The 26,068-nt window shown below is 40.3% G+C and overlaps 2 protein-coding genes across 10 annotated transcripts in view; one reads left to right on the forward strand and one right to left on the reverse strand.

The window, feature by feature from the left end:
- The window catches only part of emilin2a (elastin microfibril interfacer 2a), a 30,160-nt gene extending 16,336 nt beyond the window's left edge, over positions 1-13,824 (forward strand). For 2 of the 3 annotated variants that reach the window (XM_015956574.3, XM_070541626.1), the window contains exons 5-9: positions 6,216-6,545; positions 7,849-7,902; positions 8,279-8,338; positions 11,950-12,093; positions 13,261-13,824. In XM_015956574.3, the coding sequence (XP_015812060.1) occupies positions 6,216-6,545; positions 7,849-7,902; positions 8,279-8,338; positions 11,950-12,093; positions 13,261-13,595 (923 nt within the window). In that variant the 3' untranslated portion in view covers positions 13,596-13,824. The remainder of the gene's footprint in view (positions 1-6,215; positions 6,546-7,848; positions 7,903-8,278; positions 8,339-11,949; positions 12,094-13,260) is intronic. The other variant, XM_015956575.3, reaches the window with a different exon arrangement.
- Positions 13,825-15,429: 1,605 nt separating this feature from the next.
- Positions 15,430-26,068, reverse strand: part of lpin2 (lipin 2) — a 28,637-nt gene continuing 17,998 nt past the window's right edge. For all 7 annotated transcript variants that reach the window (XM_070541627.1, XM_054741700.2, XM_015956579.3 and 4 more), the window contains exons 10-20: positions 25,314-25,407; positions 25,150-25,219; positions 24,973-25,065; positions 24,778-24,857; positions 24,432-24,579; positions 23,923-24,071; positions 22,547-22,633; positions 21,961-22,113; positions 20,546-20,660; positions 19,809-19,912; positions 15,430-17,741 (exon numbers count right to left, since the gene is read on the reverse strand). In XM_070541627.1, the coding sequence (XP_070397728.1) occupies positions 17,597-17,741; positions 19,809-19,912; positions 20,546-20,660; positions 21,961-22,113; positions 22,547-22,633; positions 23,923-24,071; positions 24,432-24,579; positions 24,778-24,857; positions 24,973-25,065; positions 25,150-25,219; positions 25,314-25,407 (1,238 nt within the window). In that variant the 3' untranslated portion in view covers positions 15,430-17,596. The remainder of the gene's footprint in view (positions 17,742-19,808; positions 19,913-20,545; positions 20,661-21,960; positions 22,114-22,546; positions 22,634-23,922; positions 24,072-24,431; positions 24,580-24,777; positions 24,858-24,972; positions 25,066-25,149; positions 25,220-25,313; positions 25,408-26,068) is intronic.

Consider the following 26,068-nt stretch of genomic DNA (forward strand, 5'->3'; position numbering starts at 1 on the left):
AGGTGACATTCCATGTGCCAAGAGCCAGCTTCTGTAGCCGAGGATCAGACCGCCAAGGTCCCCGCCCTCGACTACCACCCGTCACACACTGCACCCGACCCCTTTGGCCCCCCCACGAGTGGTGAGCCCATGGGAAGGGGGACCCACGTTTCCTCTTCGGGCTGTGCCCGGCTGGGCTCCATGGGTGAAAGCCCGGCCACCAGGCACTCGCCAACGTGCCCCACCTCCAGGCCTAGCTCCAGAGGGGGGCCCCGGTGACCCACGTCCAGACGAGGGAACACGGTTTCCATTTATATAATTCATCATAAGAGGCCTTCGGGCTGCTCTTTGTCTGATCCCTCACCTAGGACCTGTTTGCCATGGGTGACCCTTCCAGAGGCAGAAAGCCTCAGACAACTTTGCTCCTACGATCATTAAGACACTCAAACCCCTCCACCACAGTAAGGTGGCAGCCCAGGGAGAGGCTAACCAAAATTGTCAAACACAAATCTTCCAGTGTTTTTATTTTAAGTTATGTGAGATTTTATGACTTATGGCTGCAAACTAGTAGATTGATAAAAAATATAGCAAATCAATTACTTCAGAGATGCTCGTTATTGAGGGTAAAAACATTAAAAAAAAACATTTGCAGCACTCTGCAACTCCAAATATGAATGAGCACATTGCTTAATAAACAACATTTTGAGTTTTCTCTTTTTTTTCATGACACATCCAATAAGGTGCAATAAAAGAATTAAGAGGTTGCATAAAGAGAGCACAATGATATTTTTCCTGCATGTTTAGTGACCCAGGGACTCATCAGTGCAGAGCATCTTATAAAGACCAACACCCATACACACATACACCTGTTAGTAACTAAGCTGATCACCTCCATTCATTAAGGAGAAAAGTTCAAAAAGTACCAGAAAACACTGGAAGATACCTAGCTAAAGACTGACAAGTTAAAGTGAAAATCTTAGAAAAGAGGGTCTTGTGATGTTTTATACTTGATAGCTGTATATTTTTATTTTCTTGTAGTTTTTACCCATCCTAATAGAGGGGGTGTGATTAGTTCATTAATCACTATCAGGTGTGTGTGTGTGTGTGTGTGTGTGTGTGTGTGTGTGTGTGTGTGTGTGTGTGTGTGTGTGTGTGTGTGTGTGTGTGTGTGTGTGTGTGTGTGTGTGTGTGTGCTTGGCAAATGGGTTGTGGGATGGGGGGTGTAACTGTCACAATTGATTTTATATTTGTGGGGAAGGGATGGGAATGTGGTTTATATTGGGTCTTTTTAATCTGTTAAGCACTTTGAGCTGCATTTTTTAATGAAAAGTGCTATACAAATAAAGTTTGATTGATTGATTGATTGATTCATTCATTCATTCATTCATTCATTTATCTGCATATAGATGATAGGAGACATTATGGAAAGAATTGATTATCTGGCCAAGAGGGTGTATATAGAGTAGAAAAAAAGAGTGTTTCCAAAACTGCCTTGCGGTATCCCACAGAACAGATCATTTAAAACTGACATGATTTGGTAACTTCTGTTAGAAAGATATAATCTACTGAGGTAGAAAAACTTTGACAGTTCCTATTTGTACCATTTTCAAAACTTTCACCATGGCTGTATCTCAACTCACATCTGTTAGCTCTTTGTTTACATTTGAACTCATCATTAAGGGAAGCCAAATTTATAAGGAATGCCTTTTTGTCTGTGCTGTCATTTTAAATTTTAAGTGTAAAATATTCTCTTGACATGTTATCTAGATAAAAAAGTAACCATCCCACCTTTGCTCTTCCCAGACATCATTCCTTCTTTCAACTTCCAAAAGCTGGCAACCTTGTCATCTCATTCAATTGTCCTTCAAATAGTGCTAGAGGCCTTCCCTTCTTCCTCCATATGTCCCGTGCTTTAAGTGTATATTGATAGAAAGCGCCATAAGAAGAAAAAAACAGCTGTTTTAAAGCAGGGGTAAAGTAAAGGCTTTGATTTCATGGATCAATGGTTTGCAATTGATCACTCTGGCGTTTGTATTAAAGAGACGGCTGAGAAGATTACACGTCTGCTGTGATGAGGAAGTACAACACAAACAAGACATGAAAGGCTTTTTGAAGTCAAAGGGTGTCTGCTGGGAAAGAAGGGAAAATTGTATTTGACACATGCAGGCTAACTCGCACACTGTATATATCTAAGCACTGTGAGATTTGAGGAGTGCTCAGGCAGAGAGCGATTCCCCAGTGAGATAGCTAAAGGCTGGGAGTGGATGTGTTTCTATGTCCGACCCAGGAGTCCATCTGGAAATATTCAGAAGTGATAAACCTCAATGGCTGCCATACACTGTACAATCAAAGCCTACCATCATCAATAATATTGGAAGAAAACGGGGGTGGAGGATAAAATGATGCCATGTGCCTAGCAAGACCAGAAAAATGTATTCCCGACAGCGGGTGATGCATTTCTGTACATCTGTAACCAGCACGCCCTACTCTGTGCCCCCTGACGCTGCTTTCCATTGCGTGACGTTCCTGTCTACTGCAGTACTCCATAATGCTTTCACACACTTCTGCACACTCACAAGCTGTCACCTAATTCTGGGGAGGCGTTAGTGATGAAACCGTCTCCCTCTGCAGCATCTCTCCCTGCTTGGTGGCTGTAACAGCTGGTTTTGGTGATGTTTTTATTTATTTTTTGCATGCACTTGAATGTGTTGATGTTTTTCAAGTCTATGGTTGCCCCCTCAGCGAGACACAGGCAGAGAGCTCATGGGAAATATGCACTCTGGCAACCGACATTCTGAAAGAGGCATAGGAAGGAAATGAAGAAGAGATTCCTGATTATCTCAGTGCAACATGATTGCTGAGCTTAATTTGTTTTTGATTATACATGCGGCTTCTGAGTAGTTTGTGGTATATCTTGTGGTAGGAAAGAAGAATTATGTGATGGCTAATGATGTTTATTTGATCACAAATCTGAGACTGGTAGACTGTAATATCTTACAGTTGCTTTCAGGTATTTGAGAATGGATCGCTGGCTGGATTTGTAATTTAATTACTTCTTGATGGATTTTTCGAGAACTTTAAGGTATTTTTCAAGGCTGGCAAGCTATCATATACAAGTAAATATATAGCCTAACTAAATTTTGGGGTTATTTGCTGCAGACACTATAGCTGCAGAGCTAGCCTCTGCCGCACTTTTAGCTGTAATTTCTAAGAATTCTGCTAGAACAACCATGAAACATGAAATGTATATAAGTAGGGGTTCTAAAATGACATTAGTATAAACTGCTAGGATATTTTAGAGACTGGAATTGTTTTAAAGTGACAGCTTGTATTTTCTCTGGCAATAGGGGGCAGTAGATACCTAAATCATTGCAAGCAAGCATTATTTTTGTGTTCGAATAAGATCTTACCAACAGTTGGCCATTAGGGTCAAAAATCCTTGACAATAACAAGTATATCAAACTCACTGGCAATGAGGGAAGAGGTAAATGTGTAAAACAAAATGTTTATTATTGGTGGAAGTTTTGTAACCATTTATTACTAATCATCAAATGTGTTTTGTCCTCATGGGTTTCCGTAGAAGGAAACATGGCATCCAATATGGCGTCGCCGAGCTACTTAGACCCGCTCCCATGTATTTAGAACTGATTTTTATGGTTATATGTTAGGAAACAGTCAATATTTTTCAACAACTGGGCATCTTTTAATTCATTTACAACAACAATTTGATGGATATTTCCAGAGATTAATGGTAAAAACTACACATTGTCACTTTAAGACACTTTGTAAGCATCCCCATTATTACTTGTTAGTTCAGATAATCTCTAGTTCTCCGAAATGAGGTTGTTCAATGAGCTAACAGGTTGTAATCTTTTCACATAAATGCAATTAAACAAACCTTTACTTTCCTTTATTGGGTACTGCAGGAGTTTGAACTCATTTTCCATACTGGATGCGAGGAGGAAAGTGCAGCAACTCATGTGAGAAGGAAATTTGTTTTTGAAACCGAAGCTTCTTAAATAGATCTTTTACTCAAAGTTCTGAACCTGCAACTAGAAGCAACCATCATATCCATGATTTTGAAGCGGTGAGGGAGCAGGACATGATGGTATTTTAGTTTCTGTTGTGGTCACAGGTTAGAGATGGGGTGAAGCCATTGAAAATCTGCACTAAGCCAGTTTCGAACCCATCTCAGGAGTGACAGAGACAAAAGACGTCAGCAAAGACGGGACTGAAAACATAAATATGCACTGGGAAATTCAGACTGCATTTGGATTATAAATGTCGTGGCATTCCACCTCTTAAAGTGGTTTTACTTATGTTGTCCTGTTATGTCCCCGACAGGAGATGTTAAAATGTGAAGGAGAGGGTAACATAAGAAATGCGACAGTGGAGTTAAAATGGGTTTAATTAATATAAAAGGTTCTAAAAACAAATGCAAACAGATGGTGAGCATTATTAAGATAATGCAAAACAAAAAAAAAACTCTCAAAAAGGTTAACATTAAAAAAGCAGTTACCAAAATTAAAAACACCTGGTTAATTAAAAGTTTCACCAAAACAGAAGGTGTTTCAAAATCCACAAAGTTGATAAAAGTTCTAGAACAATCTATTGACATAAAGCACCTGGTTCAAACTTATGTTAAGAGTTTTATTGGAACAGAAGGTGTTTTAAAACCAAAGTAAATAAAACTATCACCAAGTTAACCTTTAAAACGATCCTTCTGGATCACTCAGAGTTAAAACTATAAAAATTAAAACTCTTCTTCTCAAAGGGGTTGAGAACAAAATGAGGCCTGGAGGACAGCAGAGCCCCTGCACTGCTGCCTCCCAGACTGCTGAAGGCACAGCCTTTTTATTCCAGGTGTTGATCATCAGCAGGATTCAGATCAGCTGTGCTCCTCAGCAGCCTGGAAGAGAGGAGGAGGAGGGGTGGTGTCAGGCTTATCACTGGGGCTGGGTGATCCTGGCTCCTGCATCCCAATGGCCAGGCTGGTAGCCGTAATATGTCCCAATGAAGGACAATAATGAAGCACAACATAAACTCGGATTCTCCCTAAACTTCTGTGTAAGACGTATTTTTGTTTATTTTTAACTGTGTGCTGATTAAAATACATTCATTTAGCACCAGATAATCAACTATGTGACTGTCCAGAGGTCCAGCTGATGTCTGTTCCCTCTGGGATCCTGGAGAGCAGTAATGTGCATTCCATCTTGCCTGAAACTCATTTCACCGACTACTCTCTCCTTTGTTTTGATTGGGCTCTTCAACTGAAAGCAAGGTTTCAAATCAAGGTTTCTGAAGAAACCATGAGCTGTCTGCATGCAGAAGAAGTTCAAACGTTATTTGTATTTTGATCTGATTTTCCACAAATTTGTATTCTAATTTATGGAAAAGGATTAGGGCCCCTGATAAAAAAGAAAAAAGAAAAAAAAAGAAAGCAAATTCTGAGGTTATTCTCAGAATTCTTTTAATCTCAGAATTCTGACTGTGTTCTCGGAATTCTGACTTTAATCTCAGAATTCTAACTTTAATCTCAGAATTCCGACTTTATTCTCAGAATTCTGACTTTATTCTCAGAATTCTGACTAAACATAAACATATTCTCAGAATTCTGTTAATCTTAGAATTCTGACTTTAATCTTAGAATGCTAACTTTATTCTCAGAATTCTAACTTTAATCTCAGAATTCTGACTTTATTCTCAGAATTCTGACTTTATTCTCAGAATTCTTACTAAACATAAACATATTCTCAGAATTCTGTTAATCTTAGAATTCTGACTTTAATCTTAGAATGCTAACTTTATTCTCAGAATTCTGACTTTTATCTAGGAATTCTTTTAATCTCAGAATTCTGACTTTATTCTCAGAATTCTGACTTTAATCTCAGAATTCAGTTAATCTCAGAATTCTGACTTTATTCTCAGAATTCAGTTAATCTCAGAATTCTGACTTTAATCTCAGAATTATGACTTTATTCTCAGAATTCTGACTTTAATCTCAGAATTCTGACTTTATTCTCAGAATTCTGACTTTATTCTCAGAATTCTGACTTTATTCTCAGAATTCTGGCTTTTTTGCCATAGTCCTGACTTTTATTCTCAGGATTATGAAAGTCAGACTTCTGAGAAAAAAAAGTCAGGATTCTTTGGGGGTTTTTCCCAGTGGCCCTAATCCTCTTCCGTACTACTTAAATAAATTCAAATCTTCCTTTTTTTTTCTTTTCATCTCCAAGGAATTACCTTAAGAGCAGAAAGTCCTTCCTCTGTGCCTGATTCATCTGGGAGCAGAACCAGAATCAAAGAAATTCACATCCCTGTAATCCTCCCACCTCTGCCGTCCAGCCCCAACACACCTGCACAGCCCAACATCCACACGATCAGAATCACTCCACCAAACCAGCCCTCGGTGCCCCAGCAGCCACGCCTCTCCACTCTGATGCCCGTTAGACCTGTGTTGGAGACGGGAGAGGCGGGGCCTCCAGGATACATGCGCAGGGTCACCGTGCGTAGAGGATCTGAGGACTCGTCGAGCAAACCTGTCAATGGGTTTGCCAGGGCGCCAGGTGAGTCCTGCAGGTACTCTACAACATGAGTAAAACTACACATCTGTGACTCTTCATCAGGGATTTATTTAAAACTTGGTCCACATTTGGTGGGGCTGAAATCAAAACTGAATGCTGTTCAGAAAAGTTTATTGTTTCCAAATATCTCACATTAAAGAGTCATTTTGGTTACAAAGCAACCCATTTTTAAAGGATTACATGTACGTCTGGCATTTTGGAAGCAAAGAATGTGAAATAAAAAGATGTTTGAATAATGAAATTTACAACTGTTGGCTTTTGAGTGCTATTTCAAGGCTGTGTAGACAAATGTACAGTAATGTAGACTTTTCTGGCACAAGTTCATTGGATTTGGAAAATGTGTAGAAAAACCAAATAATTGTGCATGTGGTAAATCACTGCCTAAGTTGTGTAAAAAGAAGAGAGCAAGTTACTGATATTTGATTAAAATTGTCAGCTGGATGTGAAAAAACAACTGCTACCCACCTCCTCATGAGTTTACAACCACGAACACATCCTGACACCACTTAGATTCACAACCAAACACAAATCTGTTCCTCTCTTTTTATCCTATCCGACACATGAAACTCATAATAAGGCTTTATTTGTACATGTGCATTAGATGTTTTGTTTGATCCACATTAATTGTTTCTACCTCAGGCCTTTTTATAATGGATGCCACATTCAAAGAGATGGGAGAGAGCAACTAAACACAGATTTAGACAGCTCTGGATTGAATTAGCTGGACTGTGCAGGACGCTTAAATAAAATATCAAACAACAAAACAAGGGCTTTGTTCTAGCCTTCATCTTGTTTGGCAGTAAAAGAGCAGAGAGCAGCCTACGTTTGTTATTTTGTTCCCTGACAGTGAAGGGGATTAAGTAGTGTTAATGCCAGTTAGCTTAAAAAGTTAAAACAGAGAGTAAAAGTTAGGCTTAAAGTCGAGCCATTGGCTTGTTTTGCCAGGATTTCTTTTAACATTCTGAATCCCAGTTAATTATTAGCAATGAAAAGAGCCAATCATGAAACGTGTTTTTTTTAAACAAGGTCTGCAGAAATAGCGGATTAGAAAATCACATGCATTTATTTAAACTCACCCCCTGCAGTTTATATGATAAAACCATTTCAAGTCTCAAAGGAAACAGCTGGATTTGAAAAGAAACAAGTTTGAAATGGTTTTTGAGTCGAGGCTGAAATGAGTTTTGTTTTACTTCTGCTGTGATATTCTGATGGACAGCCAAACCGTTCTAACCTTTTTCATAAGATGACAATAAAACATAATGTGTTTGCAATCCTTCTCTTCCAGGCTATCCTCCTCTGCAGCCTGTGTCTTTGAAACCTCAGCCAGCCAGCCAAAGAGGTACTGTAGCTGTTAGCATTACACGATTCTCCAGTCATTGCTTTTATATCAGGGTAAAAAGAGAAAAAGCTGTGAATAATTTGTAGCCTGGGAGTGCGAAGGAGTGGGAACTGGATGTGTTCTGTTCGAGGAAGTGTGGGCAGATTGTTGAGGGACTTTACTCACTGCAGGCGCACTCGTTGCAGAAACTTTTACAGGCTTGCATGTCAGTCGTTAGTTAGTCTCATTTGTTAAAATAAGAAGATAGAAATATGGTCAGCAAATTAAATGCAATATACTATATGATAATTTTTAACGGTCTACAAGAATGTTTCCTCTCTGGCTGCAACAGTACAGATACAGTATATAACAAGTTGAAACGTGCTTCATCTTGTAGCTCCTCTAACACCAAAGGTGCCCTGGAACCAGATGTATCAAGCTTCAGCTGACTCACCTGGTAAGAAATACTTTAAAATGGTGAAGTTTAGAATTAAAGCAGCAATCTGGAGTTTTCACCCTTTCAAACCGTCTTCACACAGCAGTGGGAGCAATTAGAGGAACAAACATAATAATCGCTACAGAAAGCAGTCAGTTGGGCAGTCCGCATTACACCGTTTAAGAAGTACACACACCCTTTTCAAAAGAGAACTGAAGTTCCTCCTATCTGCTCATGTCTCAAAGAAAAGTCAAAGTATAAACCGCCCAAAGTTGAAGCCAAAGCCGTTTCGAGCACTGTTCCTGAGCCGACACCATTTATGTAGTTTTTACCCCGTTGCAGCTCTGGCACTAAACCCTCCATCTATACAAACCATCAGTGTTGTGCCCGAATGCGTTCATTGAACGATCATTCGTGAACTTGTTCGTATTTTGTCTGACGAACGTTAAAGTGAGTGCGTTCGTTTTGGCTTGTGTGAACGGGTTTATGAACGCGTTCTTTCACCGTTCCAGCTCCAGATCTCCATGCGGCTAATGCCTAGCTGAAACATCCTGTATGCCATAGAGTTTATAAAAAGTAGAATCCGTAAATACGGCCACCATAGGCAGTAGCAGTCAGCGCGGCGTCTACTCTTCTATGCCTTTGCTGTGTGGAGGACGGACGTTGCGGTGTGTTAACCTCGGAAATAATACAACTGTACTTAACATCGATTTTAGATGCAGCCTTAAAAGTTTATCTTGTAAAATAAACATGTTTCCGCCAAAGCTACTGTTGTTATTATAAGGAGCTGCCAAATTAAACCTCAAAGCTGAACTTAAAAAACATTCTGACTTTGGGGGTTGTTCCAGTTCGTTATTTCTACTCGGAAGATGAAATTGCTCAACCCTCCGTCTCCACCTCCTACCAACAATCTATCAGCTGACACCTTTGCCTCATTCTTCACTGACAAAGTGGCAGCTATAAGCAAAGTTTACTCAACTGGCCACTCCTGAACATTCGCTACCACAGACTTCTTCTAGCCCAACCTTCTCAAGCCCTACTGCTTCATTTTCCTCTTTTCCCCCTCTCACTGAGAACTGTGTGTCCAAGCTTCTCACGAGCAGCCGCCCTACTGCATGCCCACTTGACCCCATTCTGACTAAGCTGTTCCAAGTTATTGCTCCTACAGTAGCTGCAGCAGTCACACATGTGATCAATGCTTCACTGACATCCGGTACATTTCCCACCTCTCTCAAGCATGTTCAGGTACTGCTGCTAAAAAAAAAACCATCTCTTCCTCCAAATCATGTGGAGAACTACCGACCTATCTCTCTCCTCCCTTTTCTGTCAAAAATCATTGAAAGGGTGCCTTTCAAGCAGATCACAGAATACCTCTCTCAAAACTGTCTGCTTGACCCTTACCAGTCTGGGTTCAAAAAGGGCCACTCCACTGAGACTGCTCTGTTAGCAGTGACGGAATCCTTAAAAGAAGCTAGTGCAACAGGCAAATCCTCAGTGCTTATCCGGCTCGACTTATCGGCTGCATTTGACTGTCACCCATGGCTTCCTTTTGTCCACACTCTCTAGCATGGGCATCACAGAGAAAGCACACGCCTGGTTTGAACCGTACCTCACAGGACGATCATTCAGTGTATCTTGGCTTGGACAATCCTCTACCGTGCACCATCTTGCCACAGGAGTCCTCCAGGGCTCTGTACTAGGACCTCTTTGCCATGTACACCACCTCACTGGGTGAGATCATTCGATCACATGGCTTCTCCTACCACTGCTATGCAGACAACACCCAGCTCTATCTGTCATTTCCACCGGATGACCACACTGTCTCTGCACGAATATCAAACTGTCTCTCTGACAAATCAAAATGGATGAAATTCCACCATCTCCAAGTCAACCTCTCTAAAACTGAACTACTTGTCATCCCAGCAAAACCATCCACACAGCACAATATCTCAATCCAAAATGACTTCCTATCTCTGGCTCCTTCAAAGGCAGTTCGAAATCTGGGTGTTGTGATTGATGAACACCTGACCTTTAAAGATCATGTTGCCTCTGTTGCTCGTTCATGCCGCTTTGCGTTGTAGAACATACGAAAAATCAGACCATACCTAACACAACATGCCACCCAGCTCCTGGTGCAATCTACTGTCATCTCCCACCTCGATTACTGCAATGCCCATCTAACAGGTCTTCCAAGCTGTACTGTGAGACCTCTTCAAATGGTCCAGAACACAGCAGCACGTCTCGTCTTCAATCAGCCAAAAAGAGCACACGTCACCCCTCTGTTCATTGAGCTCCACTGGCTACCGCTAGCAGCACGCATCAAATTCAAATTGCTAACACTAGCATTCAAAGTCCAAGATGGTACGGCTCCCATCTACCTGAATCCTCTTGCAAAGGCTTGCGTCTAGGCCCAGCCGCTCCGGTCATCACAGGATCGTCGGCTAGCAGTGCCTACACCACGCTCAGGACAATCCAGACTCTTCTCATGCATCATTCCACAAATGTGGAATGACCTACCAAGCACTACAAGAACAGGGGCTTCCTTTATGACTTTCAAGAAACTCCTGAAGACCCTGCTCTTCAGAAAGCATCTTCTAAACTAGCACCACCCTGCACCCGTCCCCCCTCTCTACTGTCCACTCCTCGTTCCCTCGTCTCCATGATTCATCATGCTGCCTCACTGCCACCTACGACTGACTGGAAATTGGTTGTTGTTGTTGTTATTGTTGTTGTTAGCCTCAAGAGCAACATGCCGATTATCACTTGTAAGTAGCTTTGGACAAAAGCGTCTGCTAAATACATAAACATAAACAAACACAGTATGGAAGGAACTGGAATGAACTGGGGAAAAAATTATCTGAAAACACTAGTCAGAGTCGCACCGTTAATATTTAACTACTCATTTATTTACTTCTTTTTACAACATCATTTGGGGCGGATTGCTGCTCTTTATGACCCAAGCTCTTTAACTTTTTCTTTTTCTTTTGGCAAACAAGTCAGAAAATTCACTGAATTTGAGAAGTTCCTTAATTTAAAGGTAATTAAATGTTTTGCACTCTGAATATTGCAATTTGAGGAACATCCTTGTCTCCTATCTCAGCCTAGTTCCTCCCTGTGGTTGATTAACAATTCACCTTTATATATATTATATTAAAAAAAGAACTATGAACTAGTTCATTTTTAGAACAGTGAACTTACATTTAATGATGAACTAAAAATGAACTAGTTCGCTTTAAAATTTATGAACTGAACTTTGAACTACTTTGTTTTTAAAACGAACTTTCCCAACACTGCAAAACATGGAGCGCTGTGATTGACCTAACCTGAATTTGTTCAGGCCAATGGTAGACCTACAGTGGATATTGTCTAGACTGACCTGCAGAGCTAAATCTTTTGCTACTGCTACAGTTGGTATAGATTTCTAGGCTAGATTTATATAGGATTGTTTTTAGAAATGCATAAAGTGATATACTTACCCTGTACTGTGAAATAATGTTAACATAACATCAATGTTTCTTTTGTTTAGGCTGTCTCCCACCCCGTCTGCTTTGAGAGCTTTACGTTAAAGTACGGATGTGTGCTCTGTTACAATAATGCATGTAAAGCGAATAATCTGAATAATCCTTGTCTAGTTTCAGTGGACGATGGTAGACCTGCAGACCCGTTCTCCTTCTCTGCTGGCCTCACTCAGCAGCCAGCCTTCATGAGAGAGTTTGGCGTCATTCGCTTTAATAAAGTCCTGGTCAATGACGGAGGACACTACAGTCCCCACACAGGTACACCCATAACCAATCAAAATACATGTTATATGACTAAACATGGGATTAGACAAAGCATCAGGATTCTGAGCTGCCCAGTCTTTTTACAGATTTCCTCATTTTCTATTTATTTTGTAGTTCTTAAATAAAAGAGATAAAAAACATCTAATGTAGCTTTGTAACTATCAAGGGTCTCGAAGTGCTTCGTTTTAGTTTGTAGCGGGATTTGAATGTAATAATCTGCTTTCCATGTGCTGTCCATGCTACAGCATTGTTGCCATGGGAAGGAAGGATTCATACATACATTACACCATTTGAGTGAGTGATTTACAGTTGAGATATGGTGCAAAGGTATGAGATGTTGACTTGTAAGAGTAATATTTGCTAGAGCAACCTCAGGACCTGTCAATCGTATCGATTTTTGTTCTTTTTTTAGGCGTAGCTAATAAAGCAAAAGTAACTGGAAAATTCCTCGTTATTTTAGAAATAAATGCATGAGCACTCAGAAAAAGCATAGGAACCTTTAGTCACTACAGTATTTATGTTCAAGTTTACTCTATCATTTATTTCCTCAGTGTCATGTAGATGTTTTTTTTTCTATTGTGGTACTTCAGTTGTTCCATAAGGAGCTGCTATAAGTAAAAACGTAATGATGAGAGCATTTGGAGCTTAGAACAAAGCATTTGAATATTAAATATCTAAAAAACATTTCCTCAGACATTTGTGGATATTAACTGATAAACAGAGAGTAAATAATAATAATCAGTTACTGGATGTAAGTTTATATATACCCACACTAAGCAGTCGGTTGCCTAGCTACACATCCATCAAACAAGTATTAGTCTACTATCATTCTTTTTATCTCTGTATGGAGCTCCGATCAGTAGGCCATTACATTAGGACCACAGACAGGCACTTTGGGTGTATTATGCTGCATTCTGTAGCGATGCTAATAATTTATAAACACATGGCATGTTTCTAATTGGCATGTTTACTGGCTATTACTTGCATCTGGATCATGGATGCAAAATCTTTGATTACCTGATTTAACAGTGTGGCTAAGTTAAATGTTTTTTTTTTTTTTTTTTTTGCACTTACATGGACAATAAAGTGTTTGTGTGATACACAGTACCACCCAGGAGTAGAATCCTGAGATGTTTAACATTTTTCCCTTCTCGTCCACAGGAACCTTTACCGTACCACACAATGGCCGATACTTGATATCAGGCCTGCTGACTGCGAAGCTGGGGCACCACATAGAGGCTGTGCTGTCCGTGTCTAATCGCAGCATACACAGGCTTCGGAGCTCATCTGGACCTGGGGATTGCCAACAGAAGGCCTCAGCTGGTGGAACCTGCTGCTTTGGAGGAACAGTGTCCTTTAGTCTGATTCTCCCGCTGAGGAAAGGAGACCGGGTCAGCCTGTGGAGGATCAAAGGCCAGCTGGCCACAACAGAGTCTGGAGAAATCCTCTCCACATATAACGCCGTCTTCCTGTATGCATCGCAGGCCAAAAGCTAGCTGGAGCTCAGTAGAGAGGACTAAATGTTAAGAGTTTCTGACTGAATGAGATGTTGAAGCATATTTTTCACTGATTTAATGTGATGCAGCTATTGAAGGTGCAATGTCACACTGAAGATTCACAGTTAAGGGTTCATCTAAGAAGTTTTACCAGCCTTTAGCGAGAAGGCTAAATGCTACAGGCAGGGGGTTGTATCTAATATATTTGATCATTAAACTGATTTTTGTATCTGTTGTCATTTTTTTGGTAAATTAACAATAAAATCCACCATTTTCATTGTCTTTTAACAAACGTGATTCCAAAATATACATGTTCAACCATCCCTGGAATAGGGTTCACTGAGAAATGTATTTTACTTCATTTTGAAATATAATCAGTCATTTGGAGCTTCACCTGCAGGCTGAACATTAAAATAGTCTACCTCTACATCCTGAATTAAGCCTAGTTCATGCTTCTGCGTCAGCTCCACGAGGGAGACATGCACACGCATTGACGGAAACATTTGCCTTCAGACTTGGTCACCTAGGGAGTGTTACAAAGCAATTTCCTGCCAGGACAACAGAGGGCGTAGCACTTTTCTGAGGTTTCTTGTTATGTATCCAGTCCAAGATCGTTACTATTGCGTTTGTATTGTTTTTGTATTTAAGAGACTTTTTAACACCGACTAATTTGTCCATCATTCCCTTGCACCTCTTAAAACCACGTTTCCTATCATTTTAATCCACAAATAAAACGCTTGCCGAGTATATCTTTGCTATTGCAGTCACGGGTGAATAAAGCCTTCATATTTTTCACAAAATATTCTTCAAGCTGCTTCATGTTTGCCACTAGATATCAGCGGTGCAGTTTTTTTTTTTTTGGAGGGCGCAATGGAGGTGCTGTTACCAAATGTAAAGGAAGTGGCATCCTGACCAATCACAAGTTTGCGTTCTCCGTCTTCTTTGACAGATGTTTAGAAAAGTGGCCTCGACTCCATCAGTCCTCAAGAGTCTGTTGGCGAGCCCTTGCAACGACTAATAATAGCGTTGCGTGTCTCCATACAGACACAGAAACATAAACTAGGCTTTAGACACTAAAAGGAAATAGATGCAAAAACGCTTTGACTGGAAAAAGCTCCATAGATCTATGTCACACTTTGTGGACTCATGGCTGGGAAAAGCTGTTTATTTTTGTAGCCAGAAGCATTAGCATTAGCAAATCAACAAATTGGCAGAACTCTTACCTTTAGGCTTATGTTATGGAGATAAAACATTGTTTCAGAGTTGGTGGTAGAGTCGCGTTGCCGTTAGCCACTCAGAAGTGAGATGTTTGTATCTCATGAATACTAATGAGAATCATCTCCTCCAGCTAATTTACTCTTGAACTACTGAACCAGGAGCACGAGAGCCTTTCCCCCCGAAGAGAATGACTCACAAGGCATCGATTCTTACATGTATGAAAACAAGCATCAGAAGCGGCATAGAATAAACCCTTTTAGGTCATTACGTAAAGTGGGCGTGGTTAAAACAAAAGATCTCTTCTCACTTCAAAGATAAAATATATATATATCCAAAGGCAAACTACAGAAATAGTTTGCTTCTCAGTTTAGCTTTCAGTAAAAAAAAAGAGCTTAAAGTGAAACACAAAACTGCTCTGAATAACTTGTAAACTGTGTTTGTGATGATCGGTAAGAGACATCTGAAACAACCCCAGGGTTTTCTTTCCCTTCTGCAACAACCTCATTAATGCACCGTCCCTTGAAATCGAGCACCAGGGTAAAGTTACTCCACGAGCCCGTGGTTACTGTTGAACTTTTTGTCTTTGACTCGAGCTGAAAAGTGACGCAGACACGAATGTTTTGAATTAGAAATTTTATACAAATAGAACCACAAGCCACATATTGTTAGCATCATTAGGCCTGCTTTCTTTTCTCTTCTCACAGGGGAATATTTTAAACATACATTAAACCACATCTCTATTCAACTAAAACACAGCGTACATGTAAGGTATTTCTACTTGTCAGACACAATCAAAGAGCAAGCGTTTTACATCCAAACAGAACAGTCCCACAACAGATCGTATACGTTTATAACAAAACAAAAATAAAGGCAGCAAGATGGAAAAAAGTGATGATCAGCATTTATATCAAATCATTTTCCACAGCAATCAAGTGAGAACACATTATGTAACAAAAATGCAAGGATCATAGAGGATGAGTGTGATTCTTTCACACGAGATGTTTTACTTTCATAGAAAGAATGAAATTCTTTTGTTAATTAGAAGATAAATCTATCGGACTTCAAACTTTTAAACTGAACAAGCAAATGAAATCAAGCAAAAAAGCACATTTTATTCCAAAAAGCATCAGAGTGACATAGCTAATGCATCAACATCAAAGAACTAAAGGACAAATCAGATCTAGATGTCTTATACGTTGTGCTTTTTCTTTTTAAACCAAAAAAAAAAAAAGGTTTTGTTTTACTGTTTCAGTCAAACACGTTATACTCTGGAGGAAGATATACTGTAATAAAGGATAATGGTTTCTGAAATCATACATACATGCCAAGGAAGTGCATCAATTAGCTTCCTAGACAGAGTCAAGCATTTCCTGTTTACGTTTAAACAAAAACTAATTTATCAGACACACAATCATTCTCTTCTTTCGGTGATATAGACCCACATTTTTATAATCCACTGGCTTGAGGCCAAAGGTGTGCGTTTTAAGGCTGCCTATGAGGGTGCAGCTTACACAAAGTGCGTAAGACGAGTCTCTAAAGACACCGAGGGGACAGAGACCACTCCAGCAGCAGCGCTCAGCGATTAGGTACGCACACACGCCATCCTTTTATCTTTTAAAGCAGGAACTTCCTAATGGAAACGCCTTCCAGATCCATGCAACTCAAGTGTTCTCTCTTTACATTTACACTTTAACACTAAAGCTGTGGATTTAAATCAGAAAGCTGTATCTGCCTTACACATGAAAAACTTAGTGCCCAGCGGTTAGAATTAAGTGCACATTATTAAGTCCAACTACACAAAATACCATTCTGAAGTACTTCTCCTTCACTTTGACGACTGATCACTCTTAGAGAAGCAAAATGATGATATAAATGAATAACTTAACATCTCTATCATAAATAATTACTGCATTGTTAACAGAACACACTTGCTCGGCAGAGGTCGTATAACAGAATAAACATCTTAAACCAACAACATATCATGAAGCTGCTTCATTTTGTCCTTAAGTGACATGTTCACATACTTGGCATATTTTAAATAGTATCTTTAATAGAAACAAAACCAAAGACGAGAACACGGACCAAAACCCACCAAAGAGAGTCTCCTAAACAGGAGGGGGAGGACAGCTGCACTCCTAAAGCTGCTTTGCTACAGTTAGCTTCATAAGTGGTGTAATGTGATACGTGCAGGTCACGATTACCAGTTTTATTCTTCCTAAAATGGTGAATACGTGTATTCTGGCAAACATACAAGTCACTTTACTGTTACCTGGTCCTAACAGGAAAATCAGACAATAAAAATGGCTGCCAGGGTGATCTGAGCATTAGGTTTCATCCATTTGTGTCAAATAAAACTCAAGAAATCTTCTGTTGAACCCAGAATCTAGCGCCTGGTGCGACGGCTGATACAATCATCCTTCAGATCAATGGTATAGAAAAACAGTTATGTTAGTGCTGTGACCTGTGGACTAAAGAGTAGTCATTGCACTGGCAGCCTGGAACGAGTCGGTATTTGTTTCTTGTGTCCCACAGCTGCACTTTTGTTTTTGTTACAGATTATTATTAATCTTTTACTTTAACAGTTTTCAAGTTTGTTTTAATAACTTTCTGTGTCAGACTCAGTGCAGAGCGGTGTGTGTGTGTGTGTGTGTGTGTGTGTGTGCGTGTGTGTGTGTGTGTGTGTGTGTGTGTCTGTGTGTGTGTGTGTGTGTAAGTGCTATGGGTCCATAGGTGCTCAGTCCATTCCCATGACGATGTATACCTGGGTGACCCTGGGAGCAGCATCAGAGCAGCTCATCAGGGTTGATCTGTGGTAGCGGCTGTCTCCAGTAACAGAAGGAGCTGTACTCTGGCATCACAAAGGCCTCGTTCTGCTCTTTACTCAACAAAGGGAACACGTGCTCCACCAGCTCACTCAGTCTGCCGTAACTGTGGACACACAGATCACAACAGATCCTACACTTAAGTGCTTTTACACAAAGTAGCGTAGAAGGCAGGGACAACATTCAAGTTTCTGTCCGATAAAAGACAAGGCTGGTGCTAATTATAGTTAGGCTGCCATGTCGGTGAAACAGGTAGATAAAGTAAGGGCAGGTTAGGTGCGTTTGGAGTAGCCGCTATAAGAGAACTCCTCGATCTTCAGTAAAAGACGACATTCCTGCGAGGAAAGCAGCAATCAAGGAGACTCGTATGGCTTACAGAAACACACAAAGGTTCTGAGTCATCCCTAAGTTCTTTACATAATACGTCCAGGAAACCAGAGTCATCTGGAGCAATAACCCATCAAGCTTTTAAAATCTGTTGCAGCATGACTCAGACAGCTATGACACGGCGAAAGATTTCAAACTGGTCATTAATTCTAAAACTGATGTCTCTCTCTCCCGCTTTGTGGGGATGATAGTCGAAAAGGCTTTTAAACATAACTACCCAAATAATCCTGAGTGGAAAAAAACACTAACAGGTCTGTTTTAGGCATATTTTAAGTGTCTTCTGTCACATATTTGTACATTTTGAGTCAATTTGAGTCAAATGGCTTCTCAAGGCTAAATGTTAAATTGGGTAACGGGACAATAAACTTCAAGAGCCTTGTGGCACTTCAAAGAGCCCAGATGCATCTGTATCACCACAGAGGAGTCAGCTGGGAGAGAGAGGCGGAACACAGCAGGATTTGGAGTCTTAGTTCCTGATATTTGGACATCTCTCCTCTGATTGGATAGCAGCAACATGACTATCACTTAGCACAGTTTGCTTTGCAACTTTGATGTTTTATCTTCACAAATAACACAAGCCTGGACGAGCTTGTGCCATGTGGTGGAGTTGCTAATTCGAACGGTTAGCTTCTACTAGCCAAGACGTTATCTGCTGTTTCCTGGACGCTAAACCAACAACAGCCTTCTACGTCCCGAGTCAAAATGGGTGAGTCCATGAAGACGTAGATCTGTCAGGCTTTCTAATCCTAGAGTATCACCGTCTATTTTCTTTCAGAAGCTAAAGCTTGGTTTATGCTTGACGCATTCACTTTCCGCGCGGTGATGCGGCTCGCGGATGGAACGCGCTTCACAACTCGCAGCTTTTATGGTTCGTGCAGCTTGTCTCTGCGGTGAGCCAATATTCTCCCAAACTGTAGGGGGCAGCATGGAGCTCTATGGCATGCACCCAACACTACACCATAGTAGAAGTAGAAATTAATGTTTACAACATGGCATTCCAGCATTTTTTAACAGCGTTCTCGTCTTTTCCGACAGTGCGAGCTATTTCTCTCCAAGAATTATTAACAACATGTTGATCACGGTGATCTCTGAGAGCTGAATCATAAAAATGTCTGTATTTACGAACCTCTGCCATACTAGTTCTTGCCGGTCCGCCATGTTTTTCCGCGTCCGTCCGTCCGCGTGGTTAGAAATTTTCCGAGGTGCGCTTTGCGGAAATTCTGGGCCGTGCGGAGGCGCGGTGGAGGGGCGTGGTTGTTAAAATGACGCAAAATGACGCAACTTTTCCGCGCGAAGCCGCGCGGACGCGTCAAGCATAAACCAACCTTAATGCAGGAGATAGGTGTAGGAGACTATTTATGTTCAGCCTGCATGAAAAACTCACCATGACAAATTATAAACAGAAATGACCATAAAAATGCTTTTTCTGTGTTATACACCCTTAAGTAGGTTGTTTCTGAGCAACAAATTATAAGACCTGTTTGAAAACCACATTTTGAGTAGCTTTGAGAACCGATATTACCCTAACGTTTTCAGAGTAGGCTAGAGGAGAGAGTAAGAAGTGCAACCCTGAACAGAAAAACTGACGTATTCAAATCATTTGTATAATCTTATATGGCTGTAACTCAGGCTTTTTAACGTTCCCACTAATGAATTCAGGAGGGCTGAAATTGTAAGGAAAATGTAAAATATTTAGTTGAAAACAAAGCAATCAGAACCAAATGATCCCAGTGAGATGTGTATTGCATGTCAATGATGGGTGCACAGATTTTCAATAGGTACTTACGAGGACTTGTTGCCCTTCGTCTGCTCCTGGATCAGCTCTCCCTTGGGGTTAACAGTAAAGATCCGACACAGTGGGACTCCCACCTCCTTATAGGCAAAAACATCCTAAACAGAGACAGTGATGTAAGGTTTACTGGAGCCAGTAAAACAAGCAGGGATAAATCCAGATGAAGGGAAACTGTTTAGGGATTAGACTTCCTGTTGCACACAGAATGATATGTGAGGTCTTTACAAACATCTGACTGATGGAAGGCTGACGAAAGCCTCCAACACTGGTGTAAACTAAAATAAATGACTCTGTAACAGCGACACATTTACAGCTTCTTTTACACCCAAATCATTTAATGGCAACATTTCTAAAGTGATTGTTTTGATGGACAAGACAAAGACTGTGTTCACTCTTGGTCTCATTTTGCTTTCTTTGGTGAGTGACAGAGACAGACAGAATTTCTGTGTCTGCTTCATGTGGGATTTTGTTGTTTACACAGCTGAAGATGGGATGCTGTGCTCACTCCTTTCCACAGATGAAGTCACATGGGCTTACACTTCATCAGTGACCTCAGCTCAGGTTCAAGCCCATATCGATTTCACATGTTTGTGCCTGCTAAACGATAGTTAAAGTGCTGTGGTGACATTGCAAAATGCATCGATTTCTACAGAAAAGGAAAAGAAAAGCTCACCAACATGTAAGAATCGGGTACTTTACTGTTTGATGTCTTCGGTCGTGCATTAACTTACATTAGCTCTATTCCCAAAGGCGGCGTAGAACGGCCTCTTGTTATGCTGAAACAGGTTCTTGATGTCTGTGAGGCATTCAATTTTGAAGATCTCTGGCTTCTTCTCAATGACCTCCCTGAAATAAACAACTATGTTAGAGAAACTCATTTTCATGACCTGGATGTGTATCCAGGCAAGGTTCGACATTAACTGAACAAACATTTTTCTGTTCAGATTATATTTAACAGGTTTCACTTCAAAAAGACAGCCAAGTGTCTAAATACTTTTCTATTAGAGAGGAGTTGATGTTAAACTATAAAATAAAATAAAGACTGTTTATGAAGCAAAGATGTAATAAAATAGTATCCCTACTGTTGTCTACATATTTGAAGATCAAGCTTACTCTTATTTTTATTACATTTGCAGTGGTCTCTAATATAAACGGTGCCTTGTAAGTCGTACTCTGGGGAAAAAAACACAGATGCTGTTTGAGGACACAGAAGTCAGCCGGAGGAGAAAGTAGCTTCAGACGACAGGATCTAAATTCTTAGTTCCTGATATTTGGACATCTCTCCTCTGATTGGCTAACAGCAACGTGACTCTACCAGTGACTTTATTTGCTTTGCAACGTTGACGTTGTATCTCCACAACTAACACAAGCCTGAAGGAGTTCCGCCTTGCTGTGGAAGTGCTAATGTAATGGTTAACTTCTACTAGCTAAAACGCTCCCAGCCGTTTCCTGGACACTAAAACAACAACAGCCTTGCCCGCCATGAGTCAGACTGGGTGAGTCCATCAATGTTAAGCGACAATGTGACACAGACGTGTCGGGTTTTCATAAGAAGCTAATGCAGGAGATAGGTGTAGGAGACCATTTTCACATTCAGGCCGCGCGTTAGAGCCTGCACTCAAGAGTTACTGCTCATTTTCAGAAATATTAAATCAAAAATGGTTTCTCAGTGAACTGCTCTTTAAATTCTGTTAAGTGTTTAACAAAACAAAAACAACAACATTTTATTGTGATTTTCAGAGCAAATGCTAATATTCATAACAGGGATAAAATTATTGGGAATTAGTAGAATGTACTATAGTTGCAGAGCTCCAAATAGAAATACTAATAAATCAGATGGAAAGCAGGAATAAATCTAGCGGATTCAAATAATTTTTCTATTTTAGCATCTATTTGCAAACAAATTTTTTAAAATCATGCTTGGGATAAAAATGAATGAACAAGACATTCTACAGGGTATAAACAGGGATCTCCAAATTTTTCAAGACCCCACGGATACCCTATTCTAACAAAGAGCAAACGAATTACTCTAGTTGGCAACACAACCATATATGTAAAATTATTCTAATGTAAATTAAGACTATTTATTATTTAAAAGTATCTTGGATACAATAAAAGCAGTGGACATTAGCACGTGGTACTGTACCTGTGGAACGCTGAGAACAGGCTGCTGGGAGACAACATGAGTGGTCCTCTTGGCAGGATGATCCCGCCATCGTTGACCCACTGCAGGTAACCTCGTGTCATGTCTGCCATGCCAATAGCCCGAGCTGAGCAATATAAAAATTTATATCCATTCCTGTCAATGAGAAGTGCAGGGTTAATAGTAACTGCTCTATAAGCACTATTATTATGAACATAGCCATTTCTAACACTAACACCGTTTCACTGGGCCAATTAAATTTGATTCCTGCCATAAAGTGTTGCTATAACGTGCTGTAAATGGAAAACAAGTCAATTACACAGAATAAAGATGCACTTCATTAACACTGTCCAGTCACCACAGGTCCTACAGGTGTAGGTCATTTTCTGCTGCTTACATAACTAAAGCTGCAAAAAGTTCAAAAGAAAACTAATGAGAGAATCTTGTTAATGATGCTTTTAGCTAATCACATTAACTCAGGTCTGACTTTAATGAATGCTCCCCACAAAAACACTGGGAGGAAATGGCGCTCCTAAACAGCCCAGCGAGTCATTCTTCCCCCGATTATTCCGGGTTGTTGTGCACTTACTCGGCTACAGAGTGGTACAGCTTAGCAATGCCCTGGTGAGTCCAGTCTTTTCCCAACTGTGGAAGAATCTGTCCAAACACATCTGACCTAAAACACACAAATATTAGCATGATAAGAATCCTCGTGAACACGAAACATACAGCCGGAGATTATTTGTGCAGAGAAAAGGAAAAAAATGGACAGATGAGGCGTATAAACTGTTCAGAAGGGGTCAAATAAAGCACCTTGACTGCTTTAACATTTAATCAGGAATACAGAACATTATGGGATGTTCCCTGCTAATGAGGATCACTGGCTCATAGAGGAGACAGTCTCAGCCTCAGCTTATGGCTATGTGCGTTTAGACTAAAATGTAAATGGGCTCATTATAGTTCCTTTGCTTTTCAACCTCTCCTTCAAAGTGTGACGCGTCACAGGTTGGCCTGAAGGGCCATAGAGATAATAAGCTGCAGTCCGCCTGGATCAGTTTGATCCTCACAAATGATTATTTAAGTGCAGAACAGATTTAATGTTAACTATTCAATAAATTCAACAATTCTGTTTAATTTGTAGGTGTTTACATTCAAATATAGGATTGTAACAGGCAAACATTACATTAACTCATTCACTGCCATGGACGACTAAAGTCGTCATTTGCATTTTTTTACTGTGTGGGCATCGGAACGAGCCACCGCACCGTGAGAACAAACACCACAGCTCTAAGGCTGATCTTCATCCGCGTATGTCACACGCCACATGACCAAGAAGCAGAAAATCCAGGCGTTAGGAGATTTTTTTTTTTTACAGCAGCGGCCCAAAACAAACGCGAGGTGCGAACTGGAAAAGCTTCTGTCAATCACAATTTGACAACGGATTATGAAAGAATGGATAACGCTCGAAACACGCAGATTCTTCCTGATGTAAGAGGTGAGTCTACTTTGTTTTGGTTGTTTTGGCGTCAACATCATCATAGAGCACAAAGTTCTGGGAATCTTAAAAAACATTGAAAACGCTGAAAACGTTGGCAGCGAAGGGCTTTTCTGATCAGTAAACGGCTGGCAGTGAATGAGTTAAGCCACTGTTGTCTGCCTCATAACTCGAGGACTGATCAGATAAATGTGTCAGATGCAGTTTTTGCTAATGCTAGAGTAGCTTTCATTCCTCTTGAATGGATGTGTGCAGTCTGGCCTTTAAGTCATTTTAAGTAGATCTACATGTAAGAGGAAAGTTGAAAGAGGCACTAACAAGAGTACAAATAACAGTTGATAATTATAGGCAATGTTGTGAGCAGATAATTAAGTAGAAGTTCCCACACAAATGTGCGTCCACCTTAAAAAAATAATAATATAAAAAGCTGTACGAACATTTCAGAGGAATTATTATTTAAAAGCACACACTTGGTGATGGTGCCATCGATGTCAGAGATGATGACTTTGTCATCCCAGTTCCACAGGTAGATGGTGCCCTCACAGCGGCATGTGCCCTGGTATTGGGTGGTGATGCTAAAAGTCACATCGTTTGGTCCCTCTTTCAGTTTCAGACTGGCCTGAAAGCACAGAAGATCAAAGCATGAGAAACAAAATAATTCCTAAACAACAAAACAGTCCAACAACATGGGCATTACTTTACACATTAATGGCTCTGCTTCATTACCACCAATATTCTACAAGTCTTTAGTGCCCCCTACTGACAGAATGTGGGACAAACACTCTGGACTTTAGAAGCAACCAGCAGATGGAGCTCTGAAACACCAAATAAACCAACTTCAAAGTACCAACGTTAATGAATGCTATATTTCAGTTTCTATTATTATTTCTTACCATAAAAAATCAACTTGATGAGTAAAGTGACCTGTGAAGTCTGTAAAATTGTTTAAAGGAAATTAAATCTGCAGAACTGAACTTACTATTTGATCAGAGGAAAGACGCAAGGACTTCCTGTAAGTGTGTGTGTTGGAATGGTGTGGAGCATCTCCTGGCTGCAGCCTCTCCTGACAGGACGCAGCACTGACCTCCTTGGCCTCCTCGTCACTGGAGGTGTCTCCTGCTTTAGGTCTGCAGGGCAAGGGAGGTACAGTGTTTGTTTATTCTGAGACATTAATTTGAATGAATGAATGAATTTTCTATCCTATTCCAGAAACTGTTTCCATCTTTCATTCCTGTTCCTTTTAAACTGAAAACATTTGTTTACCAACTCCATCCATTCAGCTTGATTCTCAAAACGACCTGATATCTGAAATGTTTAACACGTACGATAAAACCAAGCTTTCCTGAGACATGGACGGTCCTTCCTCTAACTGAGACTCCTCCTTGGCTTCAGGCTTAGTCTCAGACTGTGGAGGGAGGAAGAAATTTGTACAACGTTAGCATGGTCAAATAAACTATGTTACAAAGGCAAAAACATTATACAATGCACTATTTGCTTTCAATTCTGATAACACGGCATACCTGCTTGATTGTACTATCCGCCCTCTTTCGCCAGAACCACCAACGACCAGACTTCTTTGGCATTTTTTCCTTCACCCAGGCCTCCTCTGTAGCCTTTAATAGACAAAAGTACAAACAGAATGAGCTTGTTGACAATTTAAATTAATATAAAGCAAAAATGACTGTTTAATAAATCACCTTTGGTAAATTCTTTTGAAATGCTTGCAGACTTAAAATCAAAGGAGCAGCTAACGTCCAGTTGTAATACCTGCAAAAAATAAAAATAAAAAGTCTTAAAAAACTGTTTACTCACAATAACAACGCACATTTAAAATGCACATGAAATAAAACAGCTTACAAACCTATTTCCTATCTTTACCACTAAGTTGGGGTTATCGATAATTGCTGGATTTTCAGCAAACTCGTGATATGTGATGATGTGTTCCATAAATCTTTCTGCAAACAGACAGCAGATAAAATGGTTAGTAGTAGGGATGCTCCGATCCAATCACGAGTTTCAGGAAATCTGAATCAGTGGGATAAATCAGATTTAACCAAATAAAACAACAACCATTACTTTTTAAATTCATCCCAAAAGAGATTTTCTAATGAAAAAACAATGGATTAGTTTTAAATTCAACAAGTTCCTCTACATCAGTACTCTTTGTTTCACAGACATCAATGCTGTAAGTCCCACAATTTAAGGTAGTCTGGGAATTCATGCACAACATGTAGCAGTTAGCTAACACAGAGCATACTTGTCACCCTTAATAGAGGGAAAATGTCTGTTTTTTAGATGTATTTTTACAGCAAAGGGAGTGTATTAAGCATGTGTAATGTGTGCAAACTGGGCAGTTAATGAGGAGGAAAAGGTAGTGCTGCGTTCAACACCGATACGCCACCTTAAAAACAATATAACCGACCCTGCTCAGTTCACTGCAGCAATACAGCTAAGCCCGTCAACACTACAAGATACATTAAGAAACCGAGAAATAGTCTACGGACAGCATAAATGTGAAGATAGCAGCACATTTATCACACTGGGTGAGCGTCTGTGGATGCAGGCATCAGGTTCTGCAGTCTCCTCGTGTCGCGGTATGATCGGCTTTCTCTTCCT

The sequence above is a fragment of the Nothobranchius furzeri genome, chromosome 11, assembly GCF_043380555.1.
Source record: "Nothobranchius furzeri strain GRZ-AD chromosome 11, NfurGRZ-RIMD1, whole genome shotgun sequence".
In the NCBI taxonomy this organism is placed as follows: domain Eukaryota; kingdom Metazoa; phylum Chordata; class Actinopteri; order Cyprinodontiformes; family Nothobranchiidae; genus Nothobranchius; species Nothobranchius furzeri.